This window comes from Micrasema longulum, unplaced genomic scaffold (genome assembly GCF_059751315.1).
Source record: "Micrasema longulum isolate JH-2025_06_02 unplaced genomic scaffold, ASM5975131v1 h1tg000117l, whole genome shotgun sequence".
NCBI classification, from domain to species: domain Eukaryota; kingdom Metazoa; phylum Arthropoda; class Insecta; order Trichoptera; family Brachycentridae; genus Micrasema; species Micrasema longulum.
The window spans coordinates 225,304-249,730 of record NW_028277323.1 but is presented as its reverse complement, the minus strand read 5'-3'; the positions used below and the strand labels follow the sequence as shown (position 1 = coordinate 249,730).

Sequence of the window (24,427 nt, the reverse complement as noted above, 5' to 3'; positions counted from 1 at the left end):
TGGGAATCTGATTAATCTGATGCACTCTGGTGGTTCCGGGCTGTTGAGAGTGAAATTGAGGCTACACGCACTGAGATATAATTAAATAAATATTTTTTTTCAAAATTGTGGACTGGCTGCTTTCTGCATAACTACGTTCAATTTATTTATTAATACGTTTATTTACATTATAAATAATATATGAAAAGCATACATAACACGAAAAAAATAGCAATACAATTTGAATGTGAAAAAATGGTTAAATAAAAATTAGTAATTAGAGAAAAAAACAAAAAAAGGTATCTTCTCTGAACTTTCTTTCAGTAAGATGAACGATATCAATAACCAAAGAGATACGGTTGAGTAAGACATTGGTCTTCCTTAGGATAAATTAAAATGTAAAATATGTGAAATAGTTGAGACGTTAAAAAAGTTGCACAATCGGGGATACAACAGCTTTCAAATAGAAAAAAAGGATGACTGACCAAGCATGGCAATTGTTAGATAGTCGTAAGAATATGAAAGAACATGGACTGTTACAACACACTACAAAGTAGAGTCAGAATTTGATGAATATAGTAGACTAAAAATAACTAACATAAATGGTATTTGCAACAACATTGAGAATCATGTGTGTAGAAATGAGACTAGGGACTTATACAGAAAAAGCAAAGAACTTGACTCACAACTAGAAACCAAAGTCACATCATAGAAGACGAAAATGGAAACCCAATATATCAACCCATCGAGGCACTGGAGAGAGTATTGTTCTCACTTGTATAGTAGCGCAGATATAAATATAAATTTTTCAACAGAAGACTTTGAGCTAGAGCTGGAAATTCTAATATCCGAGGTCGAATACGCTACTAAACATTTTTAAAAAAAAATAAAGCTGCAAAGATGGAATCAATGCAGAAGTCCAGGGCATATAAGTTTTATGCAAGTTGTGTAACTTGCTGTGGAGAACTGAGATCTGGCCAAAAGATTGGACGCCGTTTGTTTTTGTTTCCCTGCATAAGAAGGGATCATCTGCCAAATGTAATAATATAATGATTGCTCTTAATCACATGCCACTAAAGTTTTCTTGCACATTCTAAAAAAGAGACTGAAACATTATCTAGACCGGCAAATACCATTAGAGCAGGCTTGTTTTGTAAGTGGCAGAGGGACGAGGGAACAGATTCTAAATATCAGGCTAATAATTGAGAAAAGTAGAGTTCATTACGCCTGTTATACTTTGCTTTATAGACTATTATAGTAAGGCCTTTGATTGTCTCAAGTGGAGTGAATTGTGGAAAGTACTGGATGAAATGGGAGTCCCCAAACACCTGATACGTCTATTAAATGGCCTCCACACAAAGAGTTCTGATGTCATAAGATTTAATAACTCATTATCTGATAGCTTTCTGGTTCAAAAGGGTGGTCACCAGGAATATATACTCTCTCCTGTTCTCTTCAACATAATATATGTGGAGAGTATATAATAAGAAGAGCTACAGATGGCTGGGAGGCTGGTATTTGCTGATGACAAAACACTGGTGGGAACTTGTAAGCCTGAGATGAAGATATAGATGGTGTTAAGAGGGAAAATTCGGCACTCAATCAGAGTGTCAATCAAAGTAAGACCAAACTAATGGTGATCGATGGAGCCAATAAACTTCCTTCAAACATATTAAACCATCTTGAAAAAGTACACGGCTTTGTCTACTTGAGCTCAAACACTTTGACACCGATGATTGTGACAAAGAAATTAAAAGGCAGATCACAGTGGCTAAAGGTACAATTGGTAGACTCTTACAAGATATGGAAGGATCAACGCATTACTAAAAATACGAATGTGAACTCTGATTTTCTTCATATTCCTATACGGAGTAGAAATATGGACTGATGCCTTAAAAATGTGGTGCTGGATAATAATGCTCCGGATTCTATGGATGGTGATGCGTTCTGATGTGTCCATACTGAATGAACTAAAGATTCGGGATCGACTGTCAACTATATGTAACGGCAACTCGTGTATCTGTATAGAAACCTGGTGCTAATACAAATGTATCAATGGAAAACTCTGGCTTTATGATCTCTTTATTCCTATTGGATGACCAAACAAACAAGTAATTTGGTACTTGCGAGTGTAAAAATCAGTTTCGATTTTTGTTTTAAGACAACTGTATTTTTGAGCACAAAGGGGAAAAATAGATGACCGATGCATTAACAAGTTTATATTCACATAAAGTTTAGCTTCACACTTTATACGGCTCATCCGCTACTGTAGGTAAAATCAAAAACAGTTTTGAGTATAAAATTATATGCATTTTATTTTTACGATACATTTGAAAGACATTTATAATACATCTATTGACGGTAAGGACTTGGATGGAATTAGCTGCACTTACATTATTTGTGTTGGCTAGCCGATACACATTAAACTGAATAATGGGACTCTTGAAGTCATTGGACTTTGCAAAAATAACAAAGTGCACGATTCATGTACATTTCCTACTCACTTATTTTTTTATGTTACAATCAATCTCGCAATGAAACAATATACAAGTGTGCTGGTTTCGTGCCCAGAATATGACAATGCCGGTTTAAATTACAAAATACGCATTACAATATTCAATATTGCAAAGTATTGTAAAATTACTGTACAATTTTTTAAATAGATTTCTATTAATTACCAAAAACAGGGTTAAAAGGGAGGGCTGATTCTATTATTGCCATAAAATACATTTTCGTCGGGATCGTAGAACAGTGACGGATGTGCGAAAAATGCGACATTGACTTTCTTTTATATTTGATATTTAAAAAGTTACATAAAAATACATATAAAACTAACCCAATTATCAAATGGTATACTTTTGTACTAATCAAGTTGTGACATAAAGTGTAAAAAAAATAATTAAACCACTATCACATAAAGTTGAATAAAAACACATGCGTCATTGTTCTACGATCCTGACGATTTAATTAAAAAAATTACATTCTTAAAAACCCAACATACATAAATACAATGAAACAAATAATTAGCATTATAAATTGGGCAATTTCAATAAAAAAATAATTGCTGCAGAATGGTGGGAGCCTACTTTGTATATTTTAATATTTGAATACTTTTGATTTATGAGGCGGAAAGATTCACAAAAATATAAAAGAGAAGACACATATCATATAAGATTTGTACTCATGGATCAGTTTTTTCATAAAATATTTTTTAAATCAACCAAATACGTATTCATTTATTGACAGTGAATATTTTTGTGTATTATTTCTATGCTAGTGCCAAGTAAAAAAGACAGTATTTAATACATGGTACATGAAGTAAACATTTATTTATATTTTTCATGTCTTTGTACATAATTTGTGTGATTGAATATTGCTGACCATTATAAACACGCAGCAGCGCTGAATATGGTACCTAGTATTCATTTTGTTTCACATTTAATTTAATATAAAAATGGAATAAAAATATTTCATAGAATTATGTTCAAATCACATTATACATACAAACATATGAAACATATACTGGGGATACCAATTTTATAGCATGTACCATCCAAATCATAAAATGATCCCTAAATACTGTGAAAAAATGTATTAAAAAATATTAAAGTTATATGCAATACATACTTAAAATCTAAATTCTGGTTTGCGAAATTAAATATATATTATAATATAAAGTGTACAGTTTTGCTGGTTATGGGTAGATTATATATAAAGTTAAAGCAAATTTCACCAAATAATTTTTCACAGCATTTTAGCCAAGTATAAAAATAATATCAATACTAAAAGGTATACATACTAAACTTATTCAAATAAATTATTTTTAACTAAATCCACCCACTACATGACAATAAAATATTGCAATAGAAGAACAGAGATTTTGCCTGAAATTAATGTAGGTAATACATATATATATATATATATATATATTGTATATTATATTTTAGGAAATATGCATAGAAAATCAAAACCTGTCATTTTTATTAATTGCATTTTAATCTGTTTCAAGATTAAATGAGGGCAGGCTTTCATTCGCTACAATTCATATATTTATATACAATTGTTATGGGAAAAGCCAACAATTACACTTTTTATAAAAGGTTTTTTGAATATTTTAATTCGTCTAATGAACAAAATAATCTTTGAGCGAGCTATGTACTTTAAAAATACTTTTAGTCGGGAGCTTTTTAAAGCCTTTGTCAGATTTCTTTATGTAAACCAAATTTGACACATAAATATGTTTATCATAATAACCGAAGCCGGTCGGCATTTGTATTACATTACAGTGACTTAAAGCAAAATATTAAGATAGAAAACCATCGAGTTGGTGCTTCAAATATTAATTAAATAATCACGTTAAATACTGTGTGAAAATTAACAATAATTGTCACAATATATTTTTATATGCGTGAAGTAAATACGAGATTCATAGCCATCTTAAAGTTACATCTTGCAGGATACAATAGTAGACGGAAGAGTAAAAAAATACGTACAGTAAATAATAAAAATTTCAAGTCTTGATTTCTACAATGAAAAGTTTATTTGGGAGTTTAATGTATTTGAGGACTCTTACCACAACAACGACGATAGTACTTTATATGTATATACTCTTATAAGGAATTGTTTTAACAATATTTTTACTTTCAAATTCCTCACAGCTTTCAATCAATATGCCTACAGTTTTACAATATACATAGTCACAGTCACTTTTACACAAACAACTCGACAACTTCCCTTAAGATTAATATGTATATTTCACTGTCGTGTCATCTCTGATAATTAAGAGTCATAGAGATGAATTTGACGCATTAAATTTATTACATTATATGTACATAACCGAAGCGTAGCTGCTTGTATAATGTCGAAGAATAATTTCAGCTTTGTAAACTATCAGATTAACCTAGCTATTGATATTTTGTAATAGAAATCATCCTTCACAACTAAAGAAAAATTCTTTGACAAAATAAGCCCCATGACTAAAAAATTCAGTTAAGAACTGAAGCTCTGTCACATTACATCTGTACTGTTCTGTCTGTGTCCGGGTGGATGGAGAGTACAGCTCTGAGTGTAAAAACTTCTGAGAAAGAAAATCAAGTGGAAAAAAGTCTGTCTCGTAAAGTAGTAACTTGAGGTCCTGGGTTTGATTTATGGGAGGGTGGACATGACATATTTATTTATACAGTGGTTTTACAGTGCAATATTTCATTGTCCCTGGACTGGTACCTGAAGCGTAAGACTGATCACCTTACCTTTCTGTAACAGATGATCGGGATATGCTGCATTTACTTTAGCAGTGCAGATGATGATAATGATGTTCTTGAGCAATAGTGTGGCACCGGAGTTTTAGTATGAAATTTTATCAATGTAACTTACAATAATTAAGTATTTGTATAATTTCATTGGCGACTCTGATATATTTTTATGATGATCAAGTAAGGAAGGCAGTGGGCATAGCGTAAATGCTTAATAAGCCTAAATTAATGCGTTAGTGCCTATTGGTAAACCCAATAAACATATAAATGTAAGCACATTAGAATATTTTATTCAAAAACGTTATGTCATGCACACATAAGTAAAGCTTATTAAAGATTCAAATGGACTGTGTATACCACTGGATGTGAATAAGAAGGGTATGTTTTTTTTATACAAGATAGCTCTGGTAAATCTGATAATCTATAGCCTTATTATATGAATTAAAAAACAACGCTATTTAAATATGTATGAGATTACTAGGAGATAACACAGGAGTTTCGTCCAGTACACGAGGTCCGGTGCTCTATAGTCCCATTGGGGCTGAGAGCGTTACTGTTGGTGGGCAGCTTTATACGGGAGCCTTTCAGGTTCCGGTACTGCATGGTGGAGGAGGTCATGGCGTAGGACTTGAGGTGAGACTTCATGACGCTGGGTAGAGGGAGCTGCTCGATGCTGTACACCGTGGTCTTCTGTACGATGGCGCGACAGCACATTTCTTGCAGACTCAACACTGAAAAATACATTTTAAAACGTATTTGTTAAAAACATTTATGTATGAACTTTTACCTAAAGATACGCTGAATTGCAAGCAAAAAGACTTAACCTAATTCAACAATGTCTTTTGTCCAAATTTTTATAGACAAGGATTAGATTAAACCCCCTAGGGAGCTGTACCGCTTAACATATTATAACAGAGATGAATAACACTTTAGAGAAGCGAATATACTCTTAAAAGTCTATAGGGCTTATGATATGTCATTGGCTGGTTGAAGTGGCCAATTTAAACTCTGTGTACAGTAATTACAATGGAACTCCATTTATCTGAACTCCAGCCATCCAGATTGCCAAATATCCAGATCGTTATCATGAAATAAAGGAGATGGTGTAGTAACAAATAAAAACTAGTTTCTTTGTCAAAGCAATTAACTTTGTGCAACATGCTTTAATAGGTTTTTAATGTGATTCTAATTCACTTTATTATTTCAAAAGTAATAAAAAAGTGATTTTAGAGTAAATTTTGCATTTTCTTTCAAAACATTACCTTAATTTAATGGTAAATCCAACTATCCGAATTTCTGCATATCTGAATAACGTCTGGCACTTGTTAATCCGGGTAGTGGGAGTTTTACTGAACATACATTTATCGTCGGCGTAATTTGAATACAACATTATATAAAAAGTTCTGTTGATTTAAGTTATTTATAGACAATTCTTGATAGAATTAAAATGTAATGATATTATAACTTACAATTTATTTTTAAAAAAATATTAAATTGCATTATTTTATTTACTTTTATAATTTTTTATTTGATTTACCTACACTTAAGATAATATTTAGTTTTGTATAAATTATCCTTACAATGAGTAATATTTACCAGTCTGAAGATGCCCATTAACTATATTTGAACATAAGTTTTATAATTTTTTCTGTATTTTGAGATTCTGATTGAATATTTTTCACCGCACAAAACAGCATATATCTGTCATTTGAACGAAGGCATTGTTGACAAAAGAGATAAAACCTTAGAGTAATAACCTAATAATCGCCCAAATGGAGAAACACTATTCTATGATTATTGACCACGAACTTAGCTACAGATTACAGCAATACAACGGGAAGTAGGTACTTATGTTAAGAATTGTGAGCGCAAACCGAAACTGTCCATCACACGTTTGTTAAACTAAAAACCAAACCAAAAATTTGGAAGCTTTTGTTCTATGCAATAGAGGTCAGGGCTTCTCTAGAGTAATAAAACAGTAATAAGTATAAAAGAGTTTTTTTCAAATATCTCAAAGATGTATATTTCTTGGAATACAGCGTAAGTCAGTGGTACAGTAGTTTACATTTGTTTGGATAAAGCACTAAAAAATCATTAAAAATCAATCTGAAAAATGAAATCTTTGGTAAAAAAAAAATAGCCTAGTTTAATGTTGTTGTTTTGTGTACTGTCATGGACTCAGGATCAGAGGCATAAGAATCCAGCATAGCTCTACCACAACTTAGTACCCATGGTAATTTACAACTTGACCTCAAAGTTTTATATTTAAGCAAATATTCTATTTTATTTATTATCATTTTTTTGTTTACATTTCAGTACATTTCTTATTACACATATCACTATGTTCATTAAAACAAAAAATCCCACAAAGGCATGGCCTGTGCGTGGGTATACTAAATATAGAATATAAAAACAATCACATAGATAGACCAGATCTTGTCTTGAGGTAGTAATTATTTTTTAATTTTTGTCCTAGCTTTAATTTTCTTAATTGAATATTTGTTTCAATTCAATTGTACCAGTATACATTATAAAGACATGTATTTGCTATTGACAAATTGACTTAATACGCCAGTAAATAAATAAATATGAAATCTATAGTGTGAAAGTGAAATGGACATATAAAATAAAAATTGAAAGTTACATTCAGGTTTCTTTATTTATTTAATACTTAAATAATAGATTTGAGTAGAAAAGAAAGAAATACTAAAAAAGCAAATAAAAGTTTATATGGAAAATAAATCATTGACATCATTTATATTTGTGACTCAGTTTATTGTTTTATAATTTGGTAGATTTTTTAGTATGCGTCCAGGCGGATGAAGAATATAGTTCTGTGTGTGAAATAGAACCAGTATCCTGGAAGAGCGTTCTTGGCTTAATGGCTACTCTCAGGTAAAAATCATGAAAAAGGAAATTGAGTGGAAAAAATTCCGCATCGTAGTCTAGTGGTTGGCGCCTTCTTGAGGTCCTGGATTCGATTCCTGGGAGAGTCAACATGCAATATTTGTTTAAAAGGTGGTTTTACACTGCAATTTTTTACTGATCTTGGACTGCCACCTGAAGGATAAGACTTATATCACTTTACCTTCACGTAACAGACGATTGGGATATGCTGCATTTAATGCTCCAATGAAGTGCCCCACGTACCACCAGGTGTGGAAAGGGAATTTATGATGATTTGATAGACACTTCAAGATTGAGAACCCGTTATAAAGAAAGTATGGGCATATTATTCATTTCATCATTATTTCTTTTCAGCACCTAATGGTGCATAGGGTACTGCATTGGTACACCAAACGCAGCATATCTTGATAATCTTTCTTGCATGAAGGTAAGATGTTTAGTCTTACGCTTCTAGGCACTATGAAATATTCTAGTTTAAAAAAACCTTTTTAAATAAATATTGAATTTCAACCATGTCGGGAAGCGAATCCGAGACCTCTTGCATGGTAAGAAAAAGCGCTGACCATTAGACCATGAGGAGCACAAAAGTCATAAGCATGACTTAAAACCCGATTAGTAAAATAAAATACATATCGCCCCTTCTCTAACAACACCGCGTTAGTCATTTTTGTTATTTCAACAGGACAATGAAAAAACTGCTTATTTTATTGAAAGCTCAGCGAAATTACACCTTTATACATATTAAAATTAAATGGTTATCCATAAACAGTTGCCTATTAAAAACTAAGTTAGTTTGTCTTCGATTGAATAACATAAGCATTTTTTCAATGTGCCGTAAAAAGAACAAAAATGACTTACGCGGTTTTGTTAGCTGATCGGTGATATTTGGTATGTAGGCACAAAACATATTTACCCTTGTTGCTTCTCCACAACCTTTCCATGCCATTTCTGTGCAGGGCCATCCGCGAGAGTTCACAGAAGCTTTCCCTAATGTTGAAATCACAAAGTGGACTGACTTCGAAGAACGCCATTCTGTTTTTGGCCGCGTACAGTTCCGCTTCACGCTCCCCAACTTGCCTCTTGAAGGCCAGGTGTAGACGGTTGCCTACCAGTACCTTGGGGACACCCGGAGCATGCTGGAAAATTAAATTTGCAGTGCGATTTTACCGTATTTGGTTAAGCTTAGAATTATACCCTATCAGCGAAATCTATAACTGTGAAGACACTACATGAAAATATTAACTGTTAAGTTTGTAACGGTCTATTTCAAGTCCGGTTATGAACCCATACACAAATGTAGAGATCCGTGCATTATGTAAGGCTGAGATAAAGCATTATCGACAAAATCAAGGAAAGAGTTCTGCGTCGGTTTAGACATGTAGAGGGAATGGACGCCAAAAGAACGGCTAAAAAGATTTACTATCTTATAATTCTATATATTTAGCGAATGTTGTTGGATGCAGAAAACGAGAAACACTTTTGGCATGAACATGTTAAAAGTTTTAATAATCGGCATGTGCATGAGATGTATGAATGTAGAGGAAGCAAGGTATGTATGCAAAGGTAGAGTGAGATGGGATTTTATCCTCTCTGCCTACCCCTACAGAGAAACGGTGTGATGGTTTGTTTGTTATGATCCCATAGTTATATACATCTATATTTATATGGATACCTCTGGCAACACCAGATACAGGTTGTCCACAACCAACAAAGTAACACCTCACCAGCCGATACAAAACGAAAATAAGGCAAACCAGACTTTCTCCGTACATCGCTGGTATTAGACGTCAAGCACAGCGTTGCAACCAACACTCGATAGTTTCGTAAATTCAATTAATTTAACCGCAAAGGTTAAATTAATTCAGTATTGTCTACATTTTATATCACCATATTTAAACATCTGTTATACTATAAATAAGTCATTAAAATTAGTAATAAACTCCATCTTTCATTTGAATATATGCAACCTATACAACAAAACTCCTGGTAAGTTCAATTTAATCTACAATGTTTTGAGTATGTCCAAATGTTTGCAGACAGGCTGGATGTTTTCAGGCATTGCCTGGTAGATGAATTGGTTCACACGGATGATAAAGCTCTTTTACTTCACAAAAGTCAACGGATAGAAGAGTTGAGGAAATGTGGATGTTTGAACATAGGCAGAATACTGAATTTAACACAGTGTGTAAAGTGGCCACTTAAACCAGCCAATGGCTGGTTGTAAGCAATGTAAATGCCTAGACTTCCATCTCAAAAATGTTTTCCTTTTCTGTTGCAATAAATTTAGATTTAATTTAATTTAATCCTCTTTACACAAAAAACATTCACTATCATATCACATACCTATTATATATATAAACGATTCCTCAATAAAGGATAATACAATATAAAATGTTTATTACATTATGGATAATTTGAGTTATACTGTGGATGAGGTGCTATAAAAATTTAAACAAAGAAACATTTATTAGAAATAAAATAAAAACAGTCAAGGTGATAGTAGAAATTAGTTAAGTTTTATGCATGCACAAACCTTGTCTACTTCTTCAAGCCACCTTTCTATACTATCGAAGGACCACTTGTTAGTGATGTCGTATACGAGGAGGATCCCCTGGGCACCGCGGGAGTAGGAGCGGATGATGGTACAGAACCTCCCCTGACCTGAGGTGTCCCACAGCTGCAGCTTTACTCGTTTCCCATCCAACAGGATTGTGGTTGTTTTGTAGGCTGGAAACAATCCATCATTTACTAAACTAAAAAAGTTCCTTTTCCGAGAAATGCAGACTACCAACATGAGCAGAAAAAAGATTGAGACCTACTTAAGGATACCAGTAATTAAAAAATAAACCCTGCTTTTTAATTTCAGTAGGTATGCAAGTAAATAAAATTGCTTTTCTTACCATCAGAAAGCATTGTCGGACATTCGGTATCAGGTATCTGGCCAATTCACTATCTGTTTCATTTCTAGTTTTAATGATCCGGTAATTATATTACAAGACAATGTTAGTATAGCCCAGTGACAGGTAACCTTTGGCATACGTGTCATAAAAAAATTAAAGGCATACAAAGGTTTAGATTGTTTTATATTCTAATATAAAAGATCAAGAGCCTCTTTGTTGAACAACATCTCTTTAGATTTAAAAAAAAAATACGATCCAACAGAGTTTTTGATTCAAGGTCTGTTTAAAAAAATGTTGACATTAATACTTTTAGAATGTATGCTCATTGTAAATATTGTACTTAAACCTATCAGTCAATCAAGTCATTAATCTTACCACTGCCACTGCAGAAAGGTGACTCGGCAGATCCGTCTTCTAAGTCCTGTAATATCTCCTGTTTACCAACATCGGAGTCCCCTACCAAAAGGACTTTTAGTAAATAGTCATACTGCTTCGGCACAGCGGGCGGTCGTCCTGGTAATAAAGAGCAGGATAAAATTAAAACCATTGCTGTTGTAATATTAAAATTTACAAAAATATTTTTTTATGAAGAAGTCAGTAAAATTTTTATCATACGCTTGCAATTTAGTATGCGTTAAAAATATAATGTATTATTATTATGGACAACCATGGTGGATAGTGTCATTTTTGTAACAAAATTCCCCAAAGGACACTTTACAAAAATGTTTTCAATTAGATTTTATAAAGTTCAATTAAGTAAAAGGCTCAAAGTTCAAAGTTCAAAATAATACAAGTACCTACATTTTTTTTAAAATTGATGTAATTATTATATTCATTCAAGAACAGGTAATTCATTTTAAAATAATATAATTCGTAAATTTCCGATTAAGGGATTGAAGTTTCAAGATTGAGTTGATTACAATGGGAAGTTAACAGAGTTATCTTCGACTTTCTATAAAGGAAAATCGATATTTGTGTACTAAAATTAGTATACTTACATGAACATTTAAAGTGTCTTCATCGGTAAACTATAATTGAACATGTTTAAAAGAAAAAAATGTAGCATATTCTGCTTTTCATACAGAAAACTTAATTTTACTTTGTAGATAAAATTGAAAATAAATGTTAACTTTCCATTATAATCGGGGCCCACAACTTGTTACCATTTTGTAGCACAGAGAGTTTTTTTTTATACAGAAGTCATTTGAAGATTGATCAATGGATATATTTGTGCAAAATCAAATTTTTGTAATACGCTTGCAATTTAGTATGCGTTAAAAATATAATGTATTATTATTATGGACAACCATGGTGGATAGTGTCATTTTTGTAACAAAATTCCCCAAAGGACACTTTACAAAAATGTTTTCAATTAGATTTTATAAAGTTCAATTAAGTAAAAGGCTCAAAGTTCAAAGTTCAAAATAATACAAGTACCTACATTTTTTTTAAAATTGATGTAATTATTATATTCATTCAAGAACAGGTAATTCATTTTAAAATAATATAATTCGTAAATTTCCGATTAAGGGATTGAAGTTTCAAGATTGAGTTGATTACAATGGGAAGTTAACAGAGTTATCTTCGACTTTCTATAAAGGAAAATCGATATTTGTGTACTAAAATTAGTATACTTACATGAACATTTAAAGTGTCTTCATCGGTAAACTATAATTGAACATGTTTAAAAGAAAAAAATGTAGCATATTCTGCTTTTCATACAGAAAACTTAATTTTACTTTGTAGATAAAATTGAAAATAAATGTTAACTTTCCATTATAATCGGGGCCCACAACTTGTTACCATTTTGTAGCACAGAGAGTTTTTTTTTATACAGAAGTCATTTGAAGATTGATCAATGGATATATTTGTGCAAAATCAAATTTTTGTAATACTTAAATATATTTACATATTTAATTTAACTTTTCATGCGTGGAAACAAAAATAAATGGGTTATTTGGGTGCAAAATAAGTCATGCAATTTGTGTTTACACATATTTTCTTTCAATTTGTCAAGGAATATTTTTTTTGATGTTCAAATTAAATGCATTTGTATGAACATACGGCATCAATAAAACATGTTTGTCAAATTTCCAAACAGTTCTTAAAATACCTGCTGGACATTTGAGGTTATTTTTGAACATTTTCAAAATCAAGTTTGAACCTGTATAAACCGAAAATTACCCGTAACCATATGCAAGTATAGACATGACTGGTTGAAAAATTTTATAGTTGTAAATTTGTTGAGCAACAATTTGTTTTAAAATCACTAGAAGTATATAACTAATGGAGGGGTGGTATTCCAAAAGTTCTCGTGGTCGTATTATCTCGTGTATTTGCATACAAAATACACGAGAAAAACTGTTTTCGCGTGCCGCGAGAGCGGTTCAGAATAGCTCCCTATGTAAGGTTTGAAACACAAATATTCATCATACTGGTCTAGAAAAAACATTTTGGTGATAGTTTATTTGCATAAATTCTTTTTATTAACACAGATAAACTAAGATAAAAAGGAAGCAAACAAAGTAATAGTATAAGTTATATTATTTAAAGTGGAAAATGCAGGCACATATTGACGGCAGCTACGTGAACTGTTGTATGTTGAAAGTACAAACATTAATTTGATTAGAACCGATTGGGCGCAGACAAAAAAACATGCAGCACTAAGTGGTGGCCCGCAAAACTTTTTTGTGGATTCATATCTGGCCACACTGATGATTAAACGTCAAATAAATATGAACACGTGAAAACAAACATAATGATTTTCATAAACAACATTATTGCGACCTTAAGCTTTAACCTAAACACTTCATTAATTGAATTGACCGAACCGCATTAGTTTTTTAAACAGTTTTATACATCATTTGACGTTTAATCACCAATGTGGCCATTATATGAACCAAAGTGTCATAGTATTACAAAAATAAAATCCCCAAATTAACCATTCTCTAGGGGGTAGAGAAGATTCAGAATACCACCACAGGTAGGCTATAGCCATCTCTTCACTACTAATGTCTTTTGCACTGACTGCTTAAGCCGTCATTTAATGGCTGTTTCAGGTATAACCGCGAAAGAGTTAATGATTTTATTTTCCTTTTCTGCATCCTCATTATGTCCGTCTCATTACCGGTTACCCAGAAAACGATCATGCAGCTCAGATTGCTTTAAATATAAGCTTCGTACATCATTTTTCCCTTTTTTGGTATGTGGCCATTATTTTGCAGGAGAGACTATGTAATGATCTCATTACTTCATCAGGTATCAAAGTCCTCGCTAGATATCCATACATTGTTATTTGTATGTGCGAATAAATTTACTAAGGTACGTTTTTAGATGTTTCTAGTAAGTTGTCAAATGACGCAAAAATAAAAGGAGAGGAGAGTTAATCCAGTTAATGATATGAGTATTTCAAAATACCTGTTCTCTGGTGGTGTGAGCGCGGAAGTGTGGTGATGCCGCCTTGCAGGGTCGCGCTGGGGCCCGTCCCAGGGGGTCCCACCAATCCTGTACCCCCGAGCATACCACTAGCGAATGGCTATCCGATACCCGATACTCCCGCGAACCAGTCACACTCATAATCATTACATTCACCTCAGTCCGCAGTCAATACAAGTAATTCCTCGCGCACTTAACATTGTTTCATTGTCCACAAATGCGATCCGCTAAAACCACACAAAACACGTTGTACACAAATCAACTGGCACGACGAAGTTAATACGCTAATAAGCAAGCCTATCACACCTTTAAACCTTATTTCTCAATTCCCACTCAATGTAAACATCCGAAAAGGTGTTTGTGTTTATCATAACAAGGTCGTTCAGTTTTTACAAAGAAAGTGTGTGATATATTTATGTCAATAATTTATCCTGAAATACGGGTTACGTATATGCAGCTGACCAATTTGTTGCCCAAAACGTAATTAAATGTTGACGGTAAATATTTGATACGATTCATAACTCGGCTATTTGGAAAAAAGGTGTACGTTTAATCCCTTAAATTTGTTTTAGAGAATAATACTGATGACATTTCACATTATCGCACTTCGATGTCGATTTTAAGTCATAGATAAAATTTGTAATCTTCGAATCTTCCTACTTGTTAATACAAAGTAATTTTCAATGCTATTGGTTATATATTGTATCTAGCCTGTTTTGATAACGTAGGTAAAGAGTAAAGAAAATAAGTAGAAGATAACATAATTTTAAAATTGTTATTTTACATCCCTTTTCAGTACACTCAATAAGAAGGTGTTCAATTTTATCATTGCATTTTATTGTAATGAATGTTTGCATATATAATTTTTCAAATGATATCGTTATTTAAGTGACAAAATGTAAAAATAATACATGCATTCAAAGTAGCATAGAATCAAGAAAAGTCCAGAAACCCTATACGCACATCAAACAGAAGGCGACAAAACTACTCATAAATGAGTAGGTTTACGTTTTGACCCATTAGTTTATTTATAGACGTCACTCAGTACGCAACTCCTTATTCGAATTCAACTATGTTGTGTTCTTTTAAAGCGTATGTTTTAAATAAAACCCAAACTTTATTCCTCGGTCATAGATACAAACCTCGCGTCTTCAAAATTCATAAATAGGCCCCATGGCACTGTTGGTTAGACGGCTATCTATGAAACTGGCGTCGCGGGTTCGATTCCCGCCAGTTGCAAGAAAAAAATCCAAGAAATATTTTTTCTTAATTGGTCTGGGTGTTGTGGTGTATTTTTCATTACCTCCTTCCATATTCCCTCTATCCCACCTACTGACAAGCCTCAAAATAGAGGCTTAGCGGGTTATTCCTTTAAAAAATAAATACATCTTCTCATGTACGCTCGCCGATTATTCAAACTTTCAAAATGATATATTCATAAAACCCTAATAAATTTTACTCCACCATTTTATTATCCGTGCCCATGGTACATAATGCACTGCATGATCATGCTCTAATCGCAATGTACCAGTGATTATTTATAATATGTATGAAGGCAAGATGCGCAGTTTTACGCTTCAGGTTCCAGTCCAAGAACTATAAAACATTGTGGCGTAGAACGATATTTAAAATCAATAGTTCACATCTACCTTGCTAGGAATTGAACCTAGGATCTCAAGTAAGGTAGCAAAACGTACTAACCACTACACTAGGAGGCGGATCATTTTCAATTTATTGATAATTAATTATTCATTTTCTAATCTTCGTAGGAAATTTCCGACTGCTCTACGAGGGTCATCGGAGGCCACATTCCAGCCGAAAAGGTCCTTCCACCTCTAGGACATTCATTGTTCTCATGGAACTCCAGTTTTCTGAACCGCCAGCACGTGTGATAAAATAGGTACAAAAAACATTCATGCTTTTTAAATTATCTTCTGATTAACACGTTTTCAAGATAGATTTAAGTTTCTTCATTAGCTTTTGGGAATCGATTAATTTAGTTTGAATTAGAATAACATTATCATGACAGGGAATTAAAATAATAAAAACACACGGCAAACTAACTTTTTATCCTACATATCCAATATGGCACCGGAAGACGCGATCTTTCATTTAATATCAATTTCCGATCGGCGGATGTTCCCGCTTCCTCTCAATTAGCGGAGAGACGGGCAGCTTCCGTCAATTCATACGCGCGAACGCGGTACTTGATTTTACAGATTCCGAGATAATTCTATCTCATGTTAATTTTTTTCGATCTCACCACCACATCTCAATAACAAACTACCCCATATATAATCTCAATTCATTTCCCCCATAAATAAATTTTGATTACTAATAATATAAGTCTGTTACTTTTGTCCGCGATTGCTTTTCCATAATCAATTCCAAAAACTATGGATTAGTACTAATTACTGGCATTAAATCTATGCATTCAAATTTGACGTTTGTCGTCAGCGGTGTGGTTCAGTCACGGGTATATTGTTCTTAAAAAGTATATTTTTGATGCGGTGACGGAAATTTATCATCTACATTTCCCTGAATACTCGCAAACATGGGTATTCTAGAAAAAATCTCTGAAATTGAAAAAGAAATTGCCCGAACTCAAAAGAATAAAGGTAGGGTTATACGAGTATGGACCATCAATTATTTAGCTATATGTTCGCACATTTTTAAATCTTATTTCATGTTTATGTAAGTCCGCGTCATGTGAATTGTGACTTTATTTTATGAACCTGTGAAGAGTCCATGTATTATGAAAATTGTGCCACAGGTGTGTTTATAGTTAAAATTGTTTAAGAAAACTTATGATGAACTTGTTTTTCAGCTACTGAATATCATTTGGGGCTACTTAAAGCTAAGCTCGCAAAATACCGTTCCCAACTTTTGGAGCCATCTAAAAAAGGTGAAAAGGGTGAAGGTTTTGACGTATTAAAATCCGGCGATGCGAGAGTTGCGCTTATTGGATTTCCATCTGTTGGAAAGGTAAACAAAAGTCCCGTGAACATTCGACAATTAACTTATACAGTTGAACTTGGTTATAACGATCACGGAAATAGCGAGATCTCGGATGTAACGAGAGAGAAAACATTCACTGACATTTTAGTTCACAGTTTTCTCCATACATTTACTCAGACATACCGAACAAAAATATTGTCAAAAGTTGAGCCAAAAATCTTCAATCATTAAAAAACATGATTGTTAAAAGAAGAACCTGAGTAATAAAATCTAAACGGGCGGCTAACTTAGGATTGATGCGGCTGAGCATCGAGATCGGAAGACGTTTATGACCCTATGAAAGTGTCTAAATACCTAAAACGTGTTTACTATTATACTGTAAAATCCACCTGGTCCATGAAGAATTATAGAAATTGAAAAAATAAAAAAATTTCAGGCATTGCCTGTTAGTATGCAGGTGAAATAATTCAATTAGATGAATCTCATCCACATAAATAAAGGTTTCAGCTCTTTAACTTCACAAACATCAACAGATGAAAGAATTGATGGAATATAGATGTTCAAATATGGGCAGAATGGTGAATGTTACACAGTGTGTAAAGTGGCCACTTAAACCAGCCAATGACAGGTCATAAGCCCTGTAGATGCCTAGACTTCTATATTACCTTCTTTAAAATGTTCTTCATCTCTGTTGTAATTTGTTGATTTAGAAAGTAGTATTATAAGAAAGCGTTTATTTTAATTTTCCTTAATAGTTTTATTTTTTAATTATCGGAATGATCTATACGTATATTTATTTGTTTACTTAGTGACTATATGCAATGGCGATTGGATTTAAAAAAACCTTTCTCTGGTATAACGAGTAAGCTTATAACAAGAAAATTCAGAATCTCTTCGTTTTCTTCTTCCTCATAATAACCAAGTTCGACTGTATATTATATGCTTATATTTTATGCCGTCTATGGCCATCAAAATCACATCTCTCATTTAAGAAATGATGGCTATAGCCGTCAGTCCAAAAGACATTTATAGTTAAAAGGCGACTGTAACCTATGTGAAACTGAAGTAATTATATGGTAGAAGGAGATATTGTGTCCCTATAAAAAGTGTCCCAGTATGTTAAATAAGATTTACTTCAAACCTTCAACCGCCTTCCGATTGAAGGTGAAATATGAAAAAAAAATAGAAAGTTATGATATGTGTCCATATGAGTGGATCCTTTAAGAAAAAAATATCCGCTTATGTGTTAATTAACCTTTTAAAACTTATAGGTGTTATTATAAACTTAAGTATAACTTACTTAAGTTTATAAGAACACCTGTAGATGGGAGGAACTATGCCTTCCGAAACTAGTAGTGCATTTTAAATAAACTTGGTCTAAAAACTAAGTGCTTTAATAATAATATATTTAATCATTTTATTCCACAAAGTTAATGCCGATTCAATCTATAATATAATACATATCATGTTTGTCTCGTGATACAGTCTGCTTTGTGGTTCAGTGGTCAGCGAGATTGTGTACCGGAGGTTTTGGGTTTAATTCCCGACATGGTTGACATGAAATATTTAACAATATTTTGAGTTTGCCAATATCTTTTTAGAAGGGTAAAGGATTTAACGCCCTAGGGAGCTTATTAATATTGATAGATATAACATCAAAATGTCGGCCTTGTGGTGTTGTGGTCAACGCGTTTGCCTACCGAGAGGTCTTGGGTTCGATTCCCGACATGGTAGACATGAAATATTTATTTAAAAGGGTGTTTTTCCACTTGAATATTTCATAGTCCCTGGACTGGTACCTGAAGCGTAAGAGTGATCGTGTTACCTTCATGTAACAAAAATGATCAAGATACACTGCAACTGGTGAACCAATGCAGTGCCCTATGCACCATTAGGTGTGGAAAGGGAATGATGATGAACACCAAAATGGTCTCATGATCTGTTTCTATAATATATTGAGGAATATTTTATGTTATTGTTTTTATTTCTAATAATGTATACTAAATGATAATATTTTTCAGTCCACTTTGCTGTCGACACTCACGCACACAGAATCAGAAGCGGCGAGCTATGAATTCACAACGTTGACGTGTATTCCCGGTGTTATCGAATACAAGGGTGCCAATATTCAACTGTTGGATTTGCCTGGAATTATAGAAGGAGCTTCACAGGGCAAAGGTCGAGGTCGTCAGGTAAAATTTAATATTTTAAATACAAGGAAATCATCTTTGATAATGCGCTTCTTTAGATCCTCGGATCTGTTTATTACAATGAGGTCTCCTGGGACACCGAACTCCAACTATCTCACCACCTCTTTGAAGGTCTTCCAGGTTGGCGGCTACCCTGTGGCAACTGTTGTTTGCTTCTACGTGTGGAAGTCTGTTGGTGTCATTCTCTCCATGTGGTCGCTCCAGAATCGTCTCCTTTTCCTGCCCCATCTTACGACATTTTCTATGTTGCAATATTTCTGACATGTATGACAGTATTTCTGATCCTGTCCCTCGGCGTCTTTCCCAGAAATATGCGCAATTTCAGTAGCTGAAGTTTAAGTTTAATAGATTCGCACTTTGCTTTCTATATGAATATGTTTATTTTTCCCGGCAGTCTTTTAAACATCTTGATATAGCCGCTGCTTTATTGTTCTGTTCGCGGACTTGATTGTAGAGATCGTTCTGATTAGAGACTTCCAGTCTCAGGAACTTGAATCTTGGCATCTGCTTGATGGATTCATTCTCAATCATCTCTATCTGTTCTTTTGCGATCATCATACACTTTGATAATTTTAACTTTAACCTATTTACGTTAATTATTCACTATTTGAAAGTCTAATGTAGTTTTTTTGCACCACAATAAGCCAGGGGGCCCAATAACAGTAGTGAATTACTGCACAGATCACTCAAGCTTTAATTTTTGTGTTCTCAGGAATCGAAACCCAGAACCTTCCGTCCATGAGTCAAACGTCTTAACCATTAAACAACGTAGGCTGCCTTTTTACAGTCCTTTCTGTATCAGAAAATAGCCAGCATTCCTACTTTACTGTATAGGTACTAGGGATCAACTGCTAGAATCCGGGTTAGTTAAAGTATATGTTGTGGCAAAGTACCTCGTGAAAAAGGTTAGTAAAAAGGTAGGCAGTGGCAAATCAGTATGACATGATCTTTTTGGGTGAAAGCTAAGGTGTAGTCTAGTACTAAAGAGTTTCAACAAGAAAAGCAGGTTGATAAGCTAGGGGAGCCCTGGTAGGTGCCCTAACCAGAGATTACCCAAATGAGGAAGTTCAGTGTTTTTTTTTTTTTTAATATATTTTTTAATCGACTATTAAACTAAACCAAAATTTTATTTTAATTTTTATGTATTGTATTACAGGGCTATGATTTTTTTAAGTTTTGTATTTCTGAAATTACTCTGCGTGTGATGTCTCAGATTAATGCTCTAATTTTTACCACGCGTAAGAAAACATTTTTTCTATAAAATTTCCCATAGGGCTGAAGTTCCTCACTAAGATAGGTAAGCAAAATGGTTGGAAGACAACCAGGAATACTCTCTTTTGACGCTGGAAATCTGCCTTATAAAGACCAAAATTAAGAGGGAATGACAATTTTAGTGGTCTCATGGGGCATGGGATAAGCAGGACGTCAGAAGAGCATCGCCTTAGAATGTAATAGAATATTTGTAATATGCTGTTTACGAGGAGTCGATATTAAGTAACTACATAAATATGTTGTAAGAATACGATGGCAATATGCGAAAAATGTAGGTAAAAAATGAGGACTAAACGGGTGCTACTACGCTACCTAATTTTCATATTTAGTGGGTGTGTTTCTCAGATCATTTGTATTTTAGTGTGAAACGCAGACAAAATTTGTAAATATGTCCCTCTGTTTATTACTTCTTTCTTATTAATTTAGCATTTTTTTTTTTTACTCTTAGGTAATAGCCGTTGCTCGGACAGCGGATTTAGTTCTGATGATGTTGGATGCAACAAAACCGTATGTCCACAGAGAGCTTCTAGAGAAAGAACTTGAAAGTGTTGGAATAAGACTAAACAAGCGAAAACCCAATATTTACTTCAAGGTAACAATAATTGTCAGTCTATAAATATGTAATGTTATCGCAATATTTTGTGTACATAATTCAAATATAGTAGTAGCACTGCACAATATTAAATCCTAAGCTTTTATTGAATTATTCAAATGTTTTTTTTTGTCAGATTAAAAAAGGTGGAGGATTGTCTTTTAATTCAACTTGTCCTCTAACCAAAATAGATGAAAAAATGGTCCAAATGATACTTCACGAATATAAGTTGTTCAACGCTGAGGTTTGTACGAAACATTTAGTTTTCTTTATGTTTGATAATATATGCTGTTGATGTATCATTTTAATATATGTAATTTTACCAGGTATTATTCCGTGAGGACTGTACAGCTGATGAACTGATTGATGTTATATCCGCTAATCGCGTGTACCTCCCATGTTTGTATGTTTACAATAAGATTGATCAAATCTCCATAGAAGAAGTGGATAGAATCGCCAGACAACCGAACAGTGTAGTTGTTAGGTAAAGATTTTCACAAACAGATTAAATAATAAAAGGAAATGATATATTTATATAAATATGACAGATAATAACAGCTGTTATATAACATTATGAAAGTAAAAAATTATATATAAATAAGGTTTGCTTTTTAAAAAATATGCATATTTTCCATTTTTTTAGCTGTAATATGAAGTTAAATTTAGACTTTTTACTGGAAACCCTTTGGGAATACCTTTCCCTGATCAGAGTATACACCAAAAAACCCGGTGCACCACCAGACTTTGAAGATGGGCTTATCTTGAGAAAGGTTTGTATCATTTTATTTATTTCAAAAAAATTCTTCAAAAATTGAGATAATTTTTGGGTAACTGAAAAAAGATATATTTGCCGTCGAAATAGCCAATTAATTCCGACACAATCTTGACTAAATAAAAACATTCAATAAAAATATATAAATGTTGTTAAATGGTATTTTTAATTACACTATTAAAAGCATAAAATATATATGAAGATTGGTATTACTGGATATCTGAGACATATTGGCTTTAATATTCAAATCAACTAGTGTATGGAGTATTAATTATTTTTTATTAATTTAGGAATGTAAACAATTTAAACTAGGTAAAAAATATGAAATTTTATTAACATAATATGAAATTTTATTTTATTAACATTTTGTAATTAATTTGCGCATCAAATGCACACTAAACAAAAAATACGACCAATTTCTCTTCTTTCTCTTTTAGCAATTAAGATTTGCACAGGCAGATAGATAAATTTTCAGGTTTACACCATCCTTAATGAGGTAATCTAGTGCTGCGGGAAATTAGATGTAAAACAAGTTTTCTTACACGCGGTAAAAATTAGAGCATTCGATTGTACTGTGAAGTTTCTATATAATGTATTAAAAAATGTATAAAAATTAAATACTTTGAAATATCACAGGTTCAGGTGAACATAACCAATCAATTATAGCATTGTTATGTATTGCGATAGATTTCCGGCTATTTGGAAAGCTATGCTTTTCAACATTTAGTCTGTTTTGACAGGTACGGATTTCTCTTTTTAAACGTCAGGAAAACTCACCAAATTGAACTCATGACGTCACGGGCGGTGTAATTTCAAAATCACAAAACTTTATAAAATCATAGCGATGGTAAAACGACGATAAAAAAATATTTTTTTGGCTTGGTTTATTAACAAAAAAAATCACTTAACTTCCTCATTAAAATCGCTCAATTATAATGAAGCATTTTACCTTTTGAATACAGTACTTCCACTTTATTTACAGGGTGTCAGTGTGGAACACGTCTGCCATTCCATTCATCGTACTCTAGCAGCTGCCTTCAAGTACGCCCTCGTATGGGGAACGTCCACTAAATACTCCCCACAGCGTGTAGGAGCAGGTCACATCATGCAAGATGAAGATGTTATTCAAGTGGTTAAAAAATAACTCAATCCTGTGATTTAACACACAGTGCAGATTTGTTACTTTGCAGTAAAAAAAATATAATATTTATGTATATACCTTCATTCTTATATAAATGTCGCAACTTATTTGTATGTGTATCCATTAAACATCTGAGCATATGAAAGGTATTTCGTTAATAAAATTGCATTTTTATTAATTTAAGCCCCCCGAGCCTAATTAATTTACGCAGCGTTATAAATGTGTTGCAAAATAGTTTAAGTATCTCAGATTATAAAGATCTTATCTGTTGATGTTTTTATTTAAATGTGATGTCCGAGTAATAATGAACAAATTCCGCATTTTATATTTTTGTGAACTAATAAAAAAAGTGGCTTAATAAAATATGTTTTTCACAACATAAGAATGTTATTCCTGTTTTTTATTGATATTTTTTTTACACCACAACAGGACCAGATTCTCAATCGCAATAGCTGCGCTTGTCGGTTATAACCGACACGATAAAAGCTTCTCAGTGTAATTATTTATCGCTTTGGCGATTCCAATGGAACATCAACTAAAATTTATCAATCATTAAATGTCGTCACTCAAAAATATGTTTTACTAATTACGAAATTTGGCACTGTTCAATTATTATATTCATTAAAGAATGGAAAATACTCCAAAAAATTTGTTTTACGACGTTGTAATTATTTGTGCGCAATTAATCATGTTGTATGTATTTTTAAACTTAATTTGAGATGAAACATTAATTATGCATGGTACATAACATGATGACGACAATGTCGTGTATAAAATGATTGTAAATGAATTAATCAGGATAAAACAAACATTTTCTTAGTTAAATAACATGTAAATGTAGTTGTAATTAAGTTCATTTAGAAAGAAAACCTTATGTGCAAAACAAACGACAAACTAAAACTCGCACAGATCATACGAAACTCGACTCGCGTTGACTTTGGCGTTTGACCTTGTGACCATGATAGACATCTGTGATTGAGTTACAGGAGGCCCAACACAGAGGCTTGAA

At 32.9% G+C, this 24,427-nt stretch overlaps 2 protein-coding genes across 2 annotated transcripts; one reads left to right on the top strand and one right to left on the bottom strand.

The window, feature by feature from the left end:
* Nucleotides 1-4,892: 4,892 nt before the first annotated feature.
* On the bottom strand, nucleotides 4,893-15,105 carry Rab40 (RAS oncogene family member Rab40). The gene is made up of 5 exons (XM_088239802.1): nucleotides 14,456-15,105; nucleotides 11,414-11,551; nucleotides 10,672-10,865; nucleotides 9,052-9,274; nucleotides 4,893-5,962 (listed from the first exon to the last, which is right to left on the bottom strand). Exons 1-5 carry the CDS (start codon nucleotides 14,556-14,558, stop codon nucleotides 5,709-5,711), a joined length of 912 nt encoding a protein of 303 aa, XP_088095928.1. The 5' UTR covers nucleotides 14,559-15,105; the 3' UTR covers nucleotides 4,893-5,708.
* A 1,707-nt stretch (nucleotides 15,106-16,812) lies between these two features.
* Nucleotides 16,813-23,581, top strand: LOC148284458 (developmentally-regulated GTP-binding protein 2). The gene is made up of 8 exons (XM_088239778.1): nucleotides 16,813-17,091; nucleotides 17,301-17,458; nucleotides 19,453-19,623; nucleotides 21,362-21,505; nucleotides 21,642-21,749; nucleotides 21,832-21,989; nucleotides 22,149-22,275; nucleotides 23,260-23,581. The coding sequence occupies exons 1-8, from the start codon at nucleotides 17,028-17,030 to the stop codon at nucleotides 23,419-23,421; spliced, it is 1,092 nt and encodes a 363-aa protein (XP_088095904.1). The 5' UTR covers nucleotides 16,813-17,027; the 3' UTR covers nucleotides 23,422-23,581.
* Nucleotides 23,582-24,427: the final 846 nt, after the last annotated feature.